Genomic DNA, 18,337 nt, shown 5'->3' with positions numbered 1-18,337 from the left:
TGGTACGATCTTGGCTCACTGCAACCTCCACCTCTTGGGCTCAAGTCATTCTCCCGCCTCAGCCCCCCAAGTAGCTGGGAGTACAGGCATGAGCTACCACTCCCAGCTAATATTTGTATTTTTTTGAAGAGACAGAATCTCACCATGTTGCCCAGGCTGGTCTCAAACTCCTGACCTCAAGTCATCTAACCACCTTGGCCTCCCAAAGTGCTGAGATTAGAGGTGTGAGCCACGGTGTCTGGCCTATACATTCTTTATGTTCAGCTTCTTTCACTAAGCATAATTTAAAAAAATTCATCCATGTAGTTATATGTAACAATAGTTTCCTTTCTGTTGAGTAGTATTGCATTGAATGAATACACTAACATTTGTTTATTCATTCAATAAACATTTGTGATGTTTTCAGTTTTGGGCTATTAATAAAGCTGCTATGAACATATGTGTACAGGTCTTGCAGTGGACACATGTTTTTGTTTATCTTGGGTAAATACCTATAAGTGCGATTTCTGGGTCACATGGTCAGTGTATGTTTAACTTCACAAGAAACTGGCAAGCTGTTCTTTGAAGTGGCCATACCATTTTACACTCTCACTAGGGGTGTGTGAGAGTTTTAGTTGCTCCTCATCCTTCCCTAAACTTGGTTTTGTGAGAATTTTTTTTTTGGAGAGAGTCTCAGTCTGTTGCCAGGCTGCAGTGCGGTGGCACCATCCCGGCTCACTGCAATCTCCGCCTCCCAGGTTCAAACAATTCTCCTGCCTCAGCCTCCCTAGTAGTTGGGATTACAGGCATTTCCCACCACACCCGGCTAATTTTTGTATTTTTAGTAGAGACAGGATTTCACCATGTCGGTCAGGCTGGTCTCGAACTCCTGACCTCAAGTGATCTGCCCGCCTCGGCCTCCCAAAGTGCTGGGATTACTGGTGTGAGCCACTGCACCCGGTCTTTTGTAAGAATTTTTAATTTAAGCCATTCTGATGGGTGGCTAGTGCTCTATCATTTTCATATACTGATGACTAATCACGTTGAACATCTTTTCAAGTGCTTACTATACATTATTCACCTTTTTAAATAAAACTGGAAGGATGGCTTACAAGCTGATTTGTGCATACTGGAACAGAACAGAAGCAGCAAGAAAGTTATTAGGCTCTACTGACCCAGTGGCTGGTACATCTAGCCTAGGGGGAAAAATGTATTTTGCTAATAAATTTACGCAGACCACATGCTGTTTGCAGGTGGGCAACATTTAGCAACAGATTGAGTGCCTGAGCCTTAAGACTCCACTTCATTTTTCTCTTTTTTCCTAACTCCAAGAAACCAGTAATCTTTGTTCTTAATTAATTGCATCATCTACTTTCTCTAGCACCTCTCCTAATTCTGGGTGCTGCTGAAGAAAGATGCTGAATCATTCGAACCTAACATATGTTTGGTTCAAGGACTTTATCATCATCTAGTTTTTTCTCTAACTCCTCAGGCACATCTCATACAGTAATTCTAACCTTTCTCCTTCCTTAAGATCTTGACTTTTTTTTTTCCTTCCCCCCGAGACAGGGTCTTGCTGTTGCCCAGGCTGGTGTGCAGTGGTGCTGATATACTCACTGCAGCTTCAACCTCTGAGGCTCAAGTGATCCTCCCACTTCAGCCTCCTGAATAGTTGGGATTATAGGTGCACACCACCATGCCTGGCAAATTTTTTTTTTTTTTTTTGTAGAGGCAGGGTCTTCCTATGTTGCTAAGGCTGTTCTCAAACTCCTGGCCTCAAGTGATCTTCCTGCCTTGGCCTCCCAAAATGTTAGGATTACAGGTGTGAGCTGCTATGCCCTGTCCTTAATTTCTTAAGTTTGACTCAAAGTTTGACTGTCAGTAGATAGTTGTTTACTAAAGTTAGTCTTTAAGGATATCTTTTCATATTTACAAATACTTTTAATTTGTGGCACTTTTAGGCAATATTTCATTGGTGTTATTTGCTGTTCACAATCATAATATTTAATGAAAATAAAATTAGAGAAAACAAAGCATCTATTACTCTACTATCCAAAAAAAAATCATAGTTAATCTCTCACACTTCTTTCCAGGGCTTATTCTTTGTAGATAGCTTTAAAACTGAAATCTAATAGTCGTTTGTTACTATTTGGGGCTCAAAGCTTTACTGTAATTTATTGTGGTGATCTTCCTTCTTCTCTCTTGGATCCACAAAGCAGCAGCAACAGCCAACAGGATGTAAGTACTCACCAGGAGGGACTGATGCCAGAATTGTCGTGCCAGAGCCGAAGGCTGTGCAGGTCCCCTAGAGGGGACCGAGTGGTGAGAAGGAAGACGTCCAGGCCCCCTCGTTCAAAGACTGTCTTCTGGGGGTCACAGAGGTGATGGGGCTCACTCCGTCCCTCTGATCCATAGAGGGTGACGACAACCTACCATGAGACAGGGAAAGATAAAATAGAGGATTTTTTTGTTGTTGTTGTTGAGACGGAGTCACTCTGTCGCCCAGGCTGGAGTTCAGTGGCCGGATCTCAGCTCACTGCAAGCTCCACCTCCCGGGTTCACGCCATTCTCCTGCCTCAGCCTCCCGAGTAGCTGGGACTACAGGTGCTGCCACCTTGCCCGGCTCGTTTTTTGTATTTTTTAGTAGAAACGGGGTTTCACCGTGTTAGCCAGGATGGTCTCGATCTCCTGACCTCGTGATCCGCCCGTCTCGGCCTCCCAAAGTGCTGGGATTACAGGCTTGAGCCACCACGCCCGACCAATAGAGGCAATTTTAACACGATTCTTTGGGTTTATCCCTAAGGAGAAAGATGAAGACATAGAAAACTGTATTTAGACAAAGTCTTTCGGATCTTAGACAAGCATAGAGAATTCGTCATATACACAGTATTTTTTTTTTTTTTTTTTCTGACATGAAGTCTTGCTCTGTCACCCAGGCTGGAGTACAGTGGCATGATCTTGGCTCACTGCAACCTCCGCCTCCCGAGTTGAAGCAATTCTCGTGCCTCAACCTCCTGCGTAGCTGTGATTACAGGCATGGGCCATCACGCTCAGCTAATTCCTGTATTTTTAGTAGAGAAGGGGTTTCACCTTGTTGGCCAGGCTGGTCTCAAACTCCTGACCTTAGGTGACCTCCCCATCTTGGCCTCCCAAAGTGTTGGGATTACAGGTGCGAGCCCCCATGCGTGGCCCACATGTACAGTTTAGAACTAGAAAATACCAATCTCTGATCGCTTTTAAAGTGCTATTGGTTGCCAGGATATCACCAACTCAGAGTGTGTCTCATGTGGCAGAAGACACAAAGCAAGAACAAGTGAAGAATATTTATTTCATTAACCTTAGCTGTTGTAGCAGCCCTTCTTCGATATCCGGTGTAGACCTGAATAAGGTAGTGAAATTGAGCGCTGGGGTCATTATCAGCCAGGACAGTAACCTTCACCTGCAAGAAAAGCAGAACCAACCAAGTTACTAGGCCTCCACGTAGTATAGCTCCTGCCTCCTCCAACTGAGGAGCAGGAGGATGCACTCTGGCAGGTGTGGCAGCCCTACACAAAGCAGGGCTGAGGTGTGGGCAGCAGACAGACACAAGAGCAGACCTAAGCCACTAAAGTGGGAATGAGGCCTGAACCTCCAGGGCCTGTATCTCTCAAGTGAAATAGTCATAGAATCACCCAATCAGGTCTTGAGCCTCTAAATCCTTGCACCTCTCTCCCACTTAGGTACGGTCACCAGATAACAGAGAATACCCAGCTAAATTTGCATTTCAGATGAACTCTGAATAATTTGGAGCATGCTTACACTAAAGATGCACTGTTTATTTAAAATGCAAATTTAACTAGGTAGCCTATATTTTTGTTTACTAACGCGGACAACCCTACACCCAGGGCAACAAGAAATGAACACTTAGCGTATTCTAGAATTTCCAAGTGGAAGAAAACATAGGAAGAACAAACACATGGAAAGAAGAGGCTGTCAAAAGATTTTTGTTTTTAAAAACATACCATATAAATTTCTTGTATATAGTTACATTTTTATTTTTTGAGATGGAGTCTTGCTGTGTTGCCCAGGCTGGAGTGCAATGTTGTATTCTCAGCTCACTGCAACCTCCGCCTCCCAGGTTCAAGTGATCCTCCCACCTCAGCCTCCTGAGTGGCTGGGACTACAGACATGCGCCACCATGGCCGGCTAATTTTTGGATTTTTAGTAGAGATGGGGTTTCACCATGTTGACCAGGCTGGTCTTGAACTCTTGACCTCAAGTGATACACTCACCTCGGCCTTCCAAAGTGCTGGGATTACAGGCGTGAGCCACCTCACCCAGCCGGTTACATTAAGTTATAATTTGATTTATATGTAACTTTTTTTTTTTTTTTTTGAGACAGAGTCTCACTCTGTCAGTCAGGCTGGAGTGCAGTGGCATGATCTTGGCTCACTGCAACCTCTGTCTCTCGTACTCAAGCAATTCTCCTGCCTCAGCCTCCCAAGTAGCTGGGATTACAGGTTTGCACCACCACACCTGGCTAATTTTTGTATTTTTAGTAGAGATGGAGTTTCACCATGTTGGCCAGGCTGGTCTCGAACTCCTGACCTCAGGTGATCCACCTGCCTTGGCCTCTGAAAGTGCTGGGATTACAGGCGTGAGCCACTGCACCTGGCCAATTTACATATAACTTTCATATCCAATGTATAAAGTAAGATAAACTTGCATTTGACTTTAGTTAAGCTCTCTAGGTCTTTTCTTTTCCTTTTTGGAGACTGAGTCTCTGTTGCCCAGGCTGGAGTAAAGTGGCACAATAGCTCACTGCAGCCTCAACGATCCTGGGCTCAAGTGATCTTTCCACCTCAGCTACCCAAGTAGCTGGAACTACAAGCATGCATCACCATGCCTGGCTCATTTTGTTTTTAATTTTTAATAGAGACAAGGTCTTGCTATGGTGCCCAGGCTTGCCTTCAACTCCTGAGCTCAAGTGATCCTCCTGCCCTGGCCTCCCAAAATGTTGGAATTACAGGCATGAGCCACTGCACCTGGCTAGTATTTTCTTTTGGCTCATTCCTGTCCTAGAAGGAGTCCCACAGGGGTGCAATCTTGGAACCAAAGGAAACAAAAATGGAGAGAAAAGGTTCTTAGGTCTTCAGACAGTAGACATGAAAATAAACGTAAGAAAAGTTCCACTTGAATTTCTATGCCTCCCAGTACCAGGCTTTGACAAAGATGTGTTTTTTTCCCCCATCTCACTTAATTACTCAAGACCATCATGGCAAATCTGTTGAACTCAAAGTTTCATTACCTTCTGCATATCTGCTTGATCCTTTTTCCAAGCCCACACAACTGTGATCACATAGAATCCTAAAAGGCCAGCCAGCAGTGACACCCCAACAGGATTGTTAGTCACGCGAAGGAATAGTTCCACCGTGTCTTCAACATTCACGGTCCTGGGCACGACAAAGAAGTCGCTGGCAAAGAAGGTCAGGTGGTTACAGAGACACTGTGTCCTCAGAATTGTGCTCTGTGGCCCAACCTGGAATTAGAATCAAGACGTTGATTGTAGTTGGACAGAGTGCTAAGGAGGGGACAGACATAAAACAAACACCAGCAATTTAGAGATGGAAAGAGGTGCCTGCATCTCTCATTCACCGCTGGTGATGATGTAAATTAGTATAACCAATATGGAAAGCAATTTAGCAACATCTAGTACAGCTGAAGAAGCACAAACTCTCTGAATCCTGCAGTTCCAGTTCTGAGTGTATATATGTTCTAGGGGAACTGTGCACATGTGTATAAAGATATGCAAAAAGGAATGTTTTGTCACCCTTGATAATTATCAAAAATAGGAAACTTATATGTTCAACAACAGAACATACAAATTAACGGTACATAAGTAAGCAGAGGCAAACTGATGGAATTCTATACAGCAGTTAAAAATGAATGAATTAGCCAGGTGTGGAGGCTCACAGCTGTAATTCCAGCACTTTGAGAGGCTGAGGCAGGTAGATCACCTGAGGCTAGGAGTTTGAGACCAGCCTGGACAACATGGTGAAACCCCATCCCTACTAAAAATATAAAAATTAGCCAGGCGTGGTGGTGGGCGCCTGTAGTCCCAGCTACTTGGGAGGCTGAGGCAGGAGAATTGCTTGAACCCGGGAGGCAGAGGTTGCAGTGAGCCGAGGCCACACCACTGCATTCCACTGTGGGTGACAGAACAAGACTCTGTCTCCAAAATAAATAAATAAAATTTTAAAAAATGGATGAATTAGACATAGATGTATCAACATGGATAAATGCTGAGTGAATAAAACAAGAGATATGTACAGTATAATGCCACTTGCACAGAGCCTAAGCAGCATGCAAAACACTTATTTATCTATTCATTGTCAGTTTCCCTCTCCAGAATGTCAGTTCATGAGGATATTGTCTTGTTCATTGTTGTATCTCTAGTTCCTAGACTTGGGCATGGCACGTAGAAGACACTCAATAAATATTTACTGAAAGAATGAATTCCCCCCTCAAATTCAGGCCAGTAGTTACCCTTTGGTGGAAGGGAAGGAAGGAAAGAGACTAGAAAGGGATACACAGAGGGCTTCAATTATTCCTAGTGTTTTATTATTTAAGAAAATCTGAAGCAGAGCAAAATACTAACTTTGATAAAGCTGAATGTGCATTCAATGTTTTTTATTATTCCATATGACTTTCCATATGTCAGAACATTTCTGCGTAATATTTAAAAATATGTCAATAGGTAATTACATGGAAGCTACCAATTCTGTGTTTGGTTTCGTGGATGAGAAGCCTCCAGTATTGTCATAACTACTTCTTTCCATGGCACAGGGTTAAGTCCTGGAGGCCCAAGCTAGTCCACCTTTGGAAGAACTCTTGTGCTGTACTTGGGGCAGGTCAATTCCTTTCATGGTGTGGAAGCACTTCAAAGAGCTTCAAGGAAGTGGGAAATATCCAATGCCGTCTGCAATCAACAGGTGTGTGCTGAGAGAGGAGAAAAGCTCTCAAGCTACTCTTCTCAAAGTGTGGTTTGCCTAACAAGCAGCAATGGGACCAGCTGGGAGCTTGTTAGAAAGGCTTGACCAGAGCTACTGCTTCAGAATCTACATTTTAACAAGCTATTGATAGATTTGCTTGATAGCCATTGTCCAGCTATGACTGCCTGAGGCTATGAATGGTGCCGATACCTTCCTAAGAATCCTCTTTCTCTCAGGCCTGTAATTCCAGCACTCTAGGAGGCCAAGGCAGGTGGATCACCTGAGGTCAGGAGTCTGAGACCAGCCTGACTAACATGGAGAAACCCAGTCTCTGCTAATTGTCCCTGTTTGCACATGACATGATTGTATATTTAGAAAACCCCACGGTCTCAGCCCAAAATCTCCTTAAGCTGATAAGCAACTTCAGCAAAGTCTCAGGATACAAAATCAATGTGCAAAAATCACAAGCATTCTTATACACCAGTAACAGACAAACACAGAGCCAAATCATGAATGAACTCCCATTCACAATAGCTTCAAAGAGAATAAAATACCTATGAATCCAACTTACAAGGGATGTGAAGGACCTCTTCAAGGAGAACTACAAACCACTGCTCAGTGAAATAAAAGAGGACACAAACAAATGGAAGAACATACCATGCTCATGGATAGGAAGAATCAATATTGTGAAAATGGTCATACTGCCCAAGGTAATTCATAGATTCAATGCCATCCCCATTAAGCTACCAATAACTTTCTTCACAGAATTGGGAAAAACTGCTTTAAAGTTCATATGGAACCAAAAAAGACCCCGCATTGCCAAGACAATCCTAAGCCAAAAGAACAAAGCTGGAGGCATCATGCTACCTGACTTCAAACTATACTTCAAGGCTACAGTAACCCAAACACCATGGTACTGGTACCAAAACAGACGTATAGACCAATTGAACAGAACAGAGCCCTCAGAAATAATACCACACATCTACAGCCATCTGATCTTTGACAAACCTGACAAAAACAAGAAATAGGAAAAGGATTCCCTATTTAATAATGGTGCTGGGACCAGTTAGAATGGCAATCATTAAAAAGTCAGGAAACAACAGGTGCTGGAGAGGATGTGGAGAAATAGGAACACTTTTACACTGTTGGTGGGATTGTAAACTAGTTCAACCATTATGGAAAACAGTATGGCAATTCCTCAAGGATCTAGAACTAGATGTACCATATGACCCAGCCATCCCACTACTGGGTATATACCCAAAGGATTATAAATCATGCTGCTATAAAGACACATGCACATGTATGTTTATTGCGGCACTATTCACAATAGCAAAGGCTTGGAATCAACCCAAATGTCCATCTGTGACAGACTGGATTAAGAAAATGTGGCACATATACACCATGGAATAGTATGCAGCCATAAAAAAGGATGAGTTTGCATCCTTTGTAGGGACATGGATGCAGCTGGAAACCATCATTCTTAGCAAACTATCACAAGAAGAGAAAACCAAACACCGCATGTTTTCACTCATAGGTGGGAACTGAACAATGAGATCACTTGGACTCGGGAAGGGGAACATCACACACCGGGGCCTATCATGAGGAGGGGGAGGGGGGAGGGATTGCATTGGGGAGTTATACCTGATATAAATGATGAATTGATGGGTGCTGACGAGTTGATGGGTGCAGCACACCAACATGGCACAAGTATACATATTTAACAAACCTGCACGCTATGCACATGCACCCTAGAACTTAAAGTATAAAAAAAAAAAATGGTGCTGGGAAAATTGACTAGCCATAAGTAGAAAGCTGAAACTGGATCCTTTCCTTACTCCTTATATGAAAATTAATTCAAGATGGATTAGAGACTTAAATGTTAGACCTAAAACCATAAAAACCCTAGAAGAAAACCTAGGTAATACCATTCAGGACATAGGCATGGGCAAGGACTTCACGACTAAAACACCAAAAGCAATGGCAACAAAAGCCAAAATTGACAAATGGGATCTAATTAAACTAAAGAGCTTCTGCACAGCAAAAGAAACTACCATCAGAGTGAACAGGCAACCTACAGAATGGGAGAAAATTTTTGCAGTCTACTCATCTGACAAAGGGCTAATATCCAGAACCTACAAAGAACTCAAACAAATTTACAAGGAAAAAACAACCCCATCAAAAAGTGGGCAAAGGATATGAACAGACACTTCTCAAAAGAAGACATTCACACAGCCAACAGACACATGAAAAAATGCTCATCACTGGCCATCAGAGAAATGCAAATCAAAACCACAATGAGATACCATCTCACACCAGTTAGAATGGCAATCATTAAAAAATCAGGAAACAACAAGTGCTGGAGAGGATGTGGAGAAATAGGAACACTTTTACACTGTTGGTGGGACTGTAAACTAGTTCAACCATTGTGGAAAACAGTGTGGCGATTCCTCAAAGATCTAGAACTAGAAATACCATTTGACCCAGCTATCCCATTACTGGGTGTATACCCAAAGGATTATAAATCATGCTGCTATAAAGACACATGCACACGTATGTTTATTGCGGCACTATTCACAATAGCAAAGACTTGAAATCAACCCAAATGTCCATCAGTGACAGACTGGATTAAGAAAAATGTGGCACATATACACCATGGAATACTATGCAGCCATAAAAAGGATGAATTCCTGTCCTTTGTAGGGACACGGATGCAGCTGGAAACCATCATTCTCAGCAAACTATCTCAAGAACAGAAAACCAAACACCACATGTTCTCACTCATAGGTGGGAATTGAACAATGAGATCACTTGGACACAGGAAGGGGAACATCACACACCGGGGCCTGTTGTGGGGAGGGGAGGGGGGGAGGGATAGCATTAGGAGATATACCTAATGTAAATGACGAGTTAATGGGTGCATCACACCAACATAGCACATGTATACAGATGTAACAAATCTGCACTTTGTGCACATGTACCCTAGAAGTTAAATTAAAAAAAAAAATACAATAATTAGCTGGGCATGGTGGTGCATGCCTGTAATCCCAACTACTGGGGAGGATGAGGCAGGAGAATTGCTTGAGCCCAGCGGGGTGGATGTTGCGGTGAGCCGAGATCGTGCCATCGCACTCCAGCCTGGGCAACAAGAGCGAAACTCTATCTAAAATAATAATAATAATAATCCTCTTTCTGGCCTCCCAAAGTGTAGGTGGGAGGATTGCTTGAGCCCAGAAGTTCGAGACCAGCATGGACAACATGGCAAGACCCTGTCTGTCCAAAAATCTAAAACATTAGCCAGGCGTAGTGGCAAATACCTGTGGTCCCCACTACTTGAGGGGCTGAGGCAGGAGGATCTTTTGAGTCCAGGAGGTTGAGGCTGCAGTAAGCCATGAGCACGTCACTGCACTCCGGCCTGAGGGACAGAATGAGATCCCATCTCAAAAAAAAAAAAAAAAAAAAAAAAAATTCTCTTTCCTTCTCTTCTCAATCTAAAAGGTACTTTCTCAGCTCTTTCTAGAACAACTTCATGATCTGCAAGACCTTATACCACATTCTTTTAGCAACCGAACCAGGACTTTCATCAGGCAGGATCTCACAGCATCACGAGTGTACAAACGTAATAGTGCTGGTTTAAAGCAGTTGGACACCAGGAACAAGGTGATCATTACAAAAGTGACAACCTGTCCTCACCTGGCCTGGAATGTACAAGAATCTGAGAACGTTATTTCTTGAGCTACGGAAGTTCTCTTTTGTTTAGCAAGAGGTTTCATTTTACCCACCCACAACATATTTAATACTTACAGAATTTTATGGCTTCCACATGCTGTTTTATTTTATCGACAATTGTCAGTTCCACCCTGGACTGTGTTTGAGAAAGAAATTACAAAGATAAAGCACAAAGCTGCTCCTGCTTGGAAGAGCCACACTCACCCTACATACCACACACAATCCTCCTCCTCCTTTGGCCTAGGCAGAGTTATTTGAAACCTCCTATTTTTCTTTCTGGGCTGCCCCAAATGAGATGCATTGGGTTTAACAGCGGTGAAGGCAGGAGAGAGGCCCAAGAAGCGGTTCAGTTTCTTACTTGGCATCCGTTGCTGCTCCAGGTCTGGTTGTGGCTCTCCCAGTAATAACACTGAGTGACGGCCGTGATGACCGAGACCAAGCTGGGCGTCTGCTGAGCACCCTTCTGGCTCTCACTCAGCACAGCTCTTATACAGTAGGTGCCAATCCCGTGCTGTAGATGCTCAGGAGTCAGCACCCACGTGTACTCCTCATCTTAGAAGAAAGAAGAGTGCTTACTTGTATATCAAACAGAACAAAAACACCATTAGAACCTCTCTTCTAAAGCATCTATTAATATTTTGCAAATGAGACCATGATAAACCTAGAGTCAAATGATTGGAAAGAAAATGACCAGTGATACAATCCCGGGCTCTGGATTACTGCTGTTCCAGTAAAGAACTATTTTCTTTTGTCTGGGTGTGGTGGCTCACGTCTATAATCCTAGCACTTTGGGAAGCCAAGGCAGGCAGATCACTTGAGGTCAGGAGTTCGAGACCAGCCTGGTGAACATGATGAAACCCCGTCTCTACTAAAAACACAAAAATTAATGGGGTGCGGTGATGTGAGCCTGTAATCCCAGCTACTCAGGAGGCTGAGGCAAGAAAATTGCTTGAACCTGGGAGGTGGGAGTTGCAGTGAGCTAAAATCATAGCACTATACTCTAGCCTGGGCAACAGAGTGAGACTTTGTCTCAAAAAAAAAAAAAGAATTATATTATTTTGGCATGTGAACATTTAGGCCTAATGATTTAGAATGCGTTATGAGGTTTAGAAAAACGAAATGATCACACACCTAAGTTAGCAGATAAAAGACTAAGGTAACAAATGAAACCCCAGGGTGAAGCAAAGATAGGAATAGGGTGGCTTTAGGAACAAAGCCCAGGACTCACGCCAGGGACCTGAGGTCAGGCCTGGCTCTGTCACAAGCTAGCTGGTAGGGGCTAAGGTGAGTCACCCAGTCTCTCTGGGCCTCAAACTTTCTCATGTTTCAAACAGTCCTGTCTGTCAAACAAAGGCTCTCGAAGGTCCCTTCCAGCTCTCAATGACATCATTGCCAAGATCAGCAAGAGAAACTGAGTGCATGGCCAGGCACAGTGGCTTATGCCTATAATCCAAGCACTTTGGGAGGTTAAGGCAGGAGGATTATTTAAGCCCAGGAGTTCGAGACCAGCTTGGCCAACATGGCAAAACCCTGTCTCTACTAAAAATACAAAAAATTAGCCAGGCATGGTGGTGCACGTGCCTGAAGTCCCAGCTGCTTGGGAGGCTGAGGGATGGGAATCGCTTGGACCCAGGAGGCGGAGGCTGCAGTGAGCCAGCAATGCGCCACTGCACTCCAGCCCGGGCGACGGAGTGAGACTCCGTCTCAAAACAAACAAAAACAAAACTCAGTACCCCTCTGGAATTGGGAAAGGGCCCGTTGGCAATTCATGCAAACTCTGTAGCGGGCAGCCCGGTAGTGAGCATGGCTGCCTCAGGGACTTTGCCTAAAAGCAAGAACTTAAAAGTGATTGTTCCTGTGTGAGCAGGGCCCATGCCAGAGCCAGGGAAAGCTCTCTCAATATGGAAGGTGGTCATGACGGGAGACTGTCACATGCTTTCTCCATTCAGATTTTTCCCAACATAAGAACAAATACAAAAGTGTAGCTCTTATTAAGACTTTTCAGTAAAACGTTTAAAGTTGATACCCACAGAGCATGTTTTTGATCCAGTGTATCTGGGCACTATTTCTATCTATCAGAAATTTTTAGTTTTTAGAGACAGTGCCTTGCTCTGTCAGCCAGGCTGGAGTGCAGTCGTATCGTCAAAACTCACTGCAGCTTTCAATTCCTTGGCTCAAGCGATCCTCTTGCCTCAACCTCCCCAGTAGCTAAGACTACAGATGCACGCCACCATGCCCGGCTAAATTTTTTTTTTTTTTTTTTGATAGAGACAGAGTCTCGCTATGTTGCCCAGGCTGGTCTCAAACTCCTGGGCTTAAGAGATCCTCCTGCTGTGGCCTCTCAAAGTGCTGGCATTACAGGGGTGAGCCACTGCACCAGGCTAGACGTTTTTAACTTTAATGTTATGTCTCAGAAATTCTTAACTTTTCTAAACTACAGTACAGTCATTCTGGTCTTATACAAAGACTTACTGAGATATCATCAGGACCATCTTCCTCAAATCTTAGATTAGAAATAAAGTTGAAATATAAACAACATATTTCATATATAGTCATCTGTAATATATAAATGTGAAGCACATGTAACCCATGGTGCTGTGAACGCTATTCTGCTGTGGGTCTCAACATTTTATTATGAAAATATTCAACAATATAGACAGAATTTTACAGGGAATAACCTGTAACCATTAAATAGATTCTACAATTAACATCTTACTAAATGTACTTCCTCACGTACATATCCTTATCCATGCCATAATCAATCTTTTAAAAAATGCATTTCATTGTCACGTGTCTACACATGTGGCAAAAACACACAGAACTCAATACACACACATACAGAAATGTGCTTGTAAACCTGGTGAAATCGGAATAAAATCAGTGATTGTATTAATGTTATTTTCTGGTTGTGATATACTATAGTTATGCAAGATGCTGCCATTCAGAGAAACTGGATGAGAGGTATACAAGTGATTCTTGAGCTTCAGCCTCCCGAGTAGCTGGGATTACAGGTGCCCACTACCAGGACCAGCTAATTTTTTGTATTTTTAGTAGAGACGGGGTTTCACCATGTTGGCCAGGATAGTCTCAAACTCCTGACCTCAGGTGATCCACTCGCCTTGGCCTCCCAAAGTGCTGGGATTACAGGTGTGAGCCACTGCGCTTGGCCTGTCTCTGTTATTTCTTATAACTGCATGCGAATCTACAATTATCTGAAAATAAAAATTTTTTTAAAAAAGAAAAAAATGTGGCCAGGTACAGTAGCTCATGCCTGTAATCCCAGCACTTTGGGAGGCTGAGACAAAGAATATTTGAGGCCAGGAGTTCAAGACCAGCCTGGGCAATATGGCAAGACCCTTTCTCTACAAATATATATATATATATATATATATATTTTTTTTTTTTTGAGACAGTGTCTCGCTCTTTCATCCAGGCTGGAGCACAGTGGTGCGATCTCAGCTTACTGCAAGCTACGCCTCCCGTGTTCATGCCATTCTCCTGCCTCGGCCTCCCAAGTAGCTAGGACTACAGGCACCCGCCACCATGCCTGGCTAATTTTTTTTGCATTTTTAGTAGAGATGGGATTTCACCGTGTTAGCCAGGATAGGAGGGTCTCGATCTCCTGACCTCGTGATCTACCCGCCTCAGCCTCCCAAAGTGCTGGGATTACAGGCGTGAGCCACCATGCCCAGCCTACAAAATTAAAAGAAAAAAATTAGCCAGATGTAGTGGTGTACACTTGTAGTCCCAGCTACTCAGGAGGCTAAGGCAGAAGGATCCCTCGAGCCTGACATTTTGAGGCTGCAGTGAACAATGATGGTGCCACTGCACTCCATCCTAGGCAAAACAAAATCAAAGCAAGTTTCTGACAGCTGATTGGGTTTTACCTTTTTGCCACACCTTGTCCTTCGGAAGGGTGATGTTTAGGTGGAAGTGAGTACAGTTAGGCTGATACTGGAACCCCAGGTAGAGCGTCATTTTAAGGGGACTGTCAGGATCTATGCTCACTATCAGGGATTTCTCCAAGGAGGTGACGTTCACTGTGATTGTAAGCTGATCTGTGCTCATGTTGAAGCTGGTGGGATGGGTTTCCATGCTAACGTTTCTCCAGAGCATGATCTAGAATACGAGACAGTTAATCATTATAATGGTCCATTCATTGATGCCTTTCTAAATCCTTTATATTGATAAGGTAAGGAAACTTCCTAGGTCTTCCTCCTTTTTTCTGAGATGGGGTCTTGCTATGTTGGCCAGGTTGGTCTTGAACTCCTGGTCTCAAGCAATCCTCCTGCTTCAGTCTCCCAAAATGCTAGGATTATAGGCATGAGCCACTGTGCCCAGCCAGGTCTTCTTCATTGGATGTTAGTAGCTAATACTGCTGGGGTTAAGGGTAAGTACATAGTCCAAGACCTAAAACACTTCTTATTCTTCTTACTATTTTTGAGACTAAGTCTTACTCTGTCGCCCAGGCTGGAGTGCAGTGGCACAATCTCAGCTCACTGCAAACTTCACCTCCTGGATTCAAGCTATTATGCCTCAGGCTCCAGAGTAGCTGGGATAACTGCCGCCCACCACCATGCTGGGTTAATTTTTGTATTTTTAGTAGAGACGAGGTTTCATCATGTTGACCAGGCTGGTCTCAAACTCCTGACCTCAAGTGATCTGCTGCCTCCCGAAGTGCTGGGATTACAGGCGTAAGTCAATGCACCCGGCCCTCTAAAACACTTTTTCTAAGGGTAAGGCGTACCTCTTTGTAAAAGTTCCTAATATGTTAATAACAAAACAATGGCACAGTCATTGGTCTAACACGATTTCCTTTAAGTTGTTGCATCCTTCGATCCTGTTCCAGAATATCCCATTCTTTTCTATTTTATTCCCTAAGAATCAGTTCCTACCTCAATGTCCTCCACTAAATCATGGACTTGGAGCAATTTGCGATTAGCGCTTAGTAACACACTTCCAACGCTTCCAACGACGTTTCTGTGGTCCAAATCCTTGAAGGGATTGAAAGCTAGTCCTGTTACCTAGAGACAAGGAAAAGTCCAGTCTTATCCATTGCTGAAATATTTTTAAATGACTCCAATAGAAAGATATATCATATATATAATATGTATATACGTGTGTGCGCGCATGCACACACACACACGTTTTTTTTTTTTTTTTTTTTTGAAAAAGTCATGGTCTGTCAACCAGACTGGAGTGCAATGGCGCAACTTTGGCTCACTGCAGCCTCCACCTCCCAGGTTCAAGCAATTCTCCTGCCTCAACCTCCCAAGTAGCTGGGACTACAGGTGCATACCACCATGCCTAGCTAATTTTTGTATTTTTAGAAGAGACAGGGTTTCACTATGTTAGCCAGGCTGGCCTCAAACTCCTGACCTCAGGTGATCCACCCGCGTTGGCCTCCCAAAGTGTTGAGATTACAGGCTTGAGCCACCACGCCCAGCTGGATATTATACATTAAAGTAAACATTGGGATGTGCCCCCTACTAATACCACAAATGAAATAACATTCCCCATTATAGCCTCTATGAGAAATAGTAAATTAAAGATGAATTATAGTTGGGACCCTCAGAATTATTTTTAATCTTTATATCTAGAGAATTCTATTTTACTAGGAAGTAACTATTCTGCTCTTCAGGATAAGGCAACAATGCTACTTTTATTTGTCAGGTAATTGCTGAAAGAAATACAATATATTGATATGACTGGGTTGGTATACTGAGTCAACAATTATTTTGATAGTCCCAGCTTTTTGTAAATAGTGCAGAGGCCGGGCATGGTGGCTCACACCTGTAATCCCAGTACTATGGGAGGCTTAGGCAGGCAAATCACTCGAGGTCCATAGTTCCAGATCAGTCTGGTCAACGTGGTGAAACCCCGTCTCTATACAAAAATTAGCCAGGCATGGTGGCGGGTGCCTGTAATCCCAGCTACTTGGGAGGCTGAGGGAGGGGAATTGCTTGAACCCAGGATGTAGAGGTTACAGTGAGCCGAGATCACGCTACTGCACTCCAGCCTGGGTGACAGATTGAGACTCCATCTGGAAAACAACAACAATAACAACAACAATGCAACAACAACAAAAAACAAACTGCAGAGTTGAGATCAATCCAAATCACAGCACAGAAACTTAGTTATAATCCAGAAATCTGCTTAATGCTCCCAGCCTCTACAGTGGATCGTTTTTAAGAGGCCTCTATCCCTGCCAGTATAAAACAAAAACGAATGCCACATCAACTCTCTCATCTGATCTGGTCTGTTCAGCTGACATTTCATGGTACATTACTTTCACCCAAATGCCTCCATGGCCATCAGATCCCATGTTCATTCTGACCACGATCAATTTCACACTCACTTGGACATTAACTCCTGGGTGTTGATTCAAGAGCTCCTTCAAAGCCAAAGCCGACGGAAAGCCCAGTCTCACAGGGGCTGGGTGACCCAGAGTGTAAGAGCTCAGTGGTAAGGTGGATGTGTTTTGTCTAATGAGAAACATTAAAATGGAAGTCAATTTTTCTATGTCCTCTGAAAGTGAAAAACACAGTGACTCTCCTTGTTCCTTCCTCTCACTAACCTGCTCAGCAGCAGACTAGCAACGGAGGAGGTCAAAGTCACTGAAGACTCGGGAGACTGGTTCTGCTCTAGAAATGCTTCCCCGATATTCCCAAGCTCTGCCAAGGACATTTCCAGGATGTCTTCTATCTGCATGGAGAGGAAAACCGTGTCACCCGTAAAACCTCAGTGTCTTACGTCAGTAAAATGTTTTGGAGAAGACTGGAGAAGGTGTTTTCACAGTGACGTAATGAAGGGTGGTATTCCTTAGAGAGGGCCTTAGACTCTCACAGAAAGTACCTGCAACCTGGCTAAAGTCTTACCGTCCTCTGAACCAAACTAAGAGGGCCTGCCAAGGAAACATGCCTTTGCCCCATATGATCGCCCCAGACCTGCTCATGCTAGAGTCTTTAAATGACAGCTTTATTGAGTTAACTTTCACACATATACTTCATCCACTCAGAGTACATAATTTAATGTTTTTTAGTATATTCACAGGGTTGTGCAACCATCACCACAATCTAATTTTAGGATTCGTCCTCCCTAAAATAAATACTCCTGGCCGGGCGCGGTGGCTCAAGCCTGTAATCCCAGCACTTCGGGAGGCCGAGACGGGTGGATCACGAGGTCAGGGGATCGAGACCATCCTGGCTAACACGGTGAAACCCCCGTCTCTACTAAAAAATACAAAAAACTAGCTGGGCGAGGTGGCGGGCGCCTGTAGTCCCAGCTACTCGGGAGGCTGAGGCAGGAGAATGGCGTGAACCTGGGGAGGCGGAGCTTGTAGTGAGCTGAGATCCGGCCACTGTGCTCCAGCCTGGGCGACAGAGCCAGACTCCATCTCAATCAATCAATCAATCAATCAATCAATCAATAAATACTCCTGACCTCAGGTGATCTACCTCCCTGGTGGCTGGGTGAGGTGGCTCACACCTGTAATCTCAGCACTTTGGGAGGCTGAGGCAGGTGGATCACTTGAGGTCAAAAGTTTGAGACCTACCTGGCCGACATTGTGAAACCTTGTCTCTACTAAAAGTACAAAAAATTAGACAGGCATGGTGGCGTGCGCCTGTAGTCTCAGCTACTCGGGAGGCTGAGATGGGAGA

At 43.8% G+C, this 18,337-nt stretch overlaps 1 protein-coding gene across 1 annotated transcript in view; it reads right to left on the bottom strand.

Annotated features, from left to right (window-relative positions):
• Positions 1–18,337, bottom strand: part of PKD1L3 (polycystin 1 like 3, transient receptor potential channel interacting) — an 88,500-nt gene that overhangs the window by 50,543 nt on the left and 19,620 nt on the right. Inside the window, 8 exon segments of the mRNA XM_026456486.1 lie at positions 2,230–2,408; positions 3,317–3,418; positions 5,267–5,497; positions 11,035–11,228; positions 14,564–14,795; positions 15,572–15,700; positions 17,035–17,161; positions 17,254–17,377. Coding sequence (XP_026312271.1) covers positions 2,230–2,408; positions 3,317–3,418; positions 5,267–5,497; positions 11,035–11,228; positions 14,564–14,795; positions 15,572–15,700; positions 17,035–17,161; positions 17,254–17,377 — 1,318 coding nt within the window.

This window comes from Piliocolobus tephrosceles, chromosome 17 (assembly GCF_002776525.5).
Source record: "Piliocolobus tephrosceles isolate RC106 chromosome 17, ASM277652v3, whole genome shotgun sequence".
NCBI lineage: Eukaryota > Metazoa > Chordata > Mammalia > Primates > Cercopithecidae > Piliocolobus > Piliocolobus tephrosceles.
Note: the sequence above shows the minus strand (reverse complement) of the source record. Positions and strands in the feature narration are given on the sequence as shown.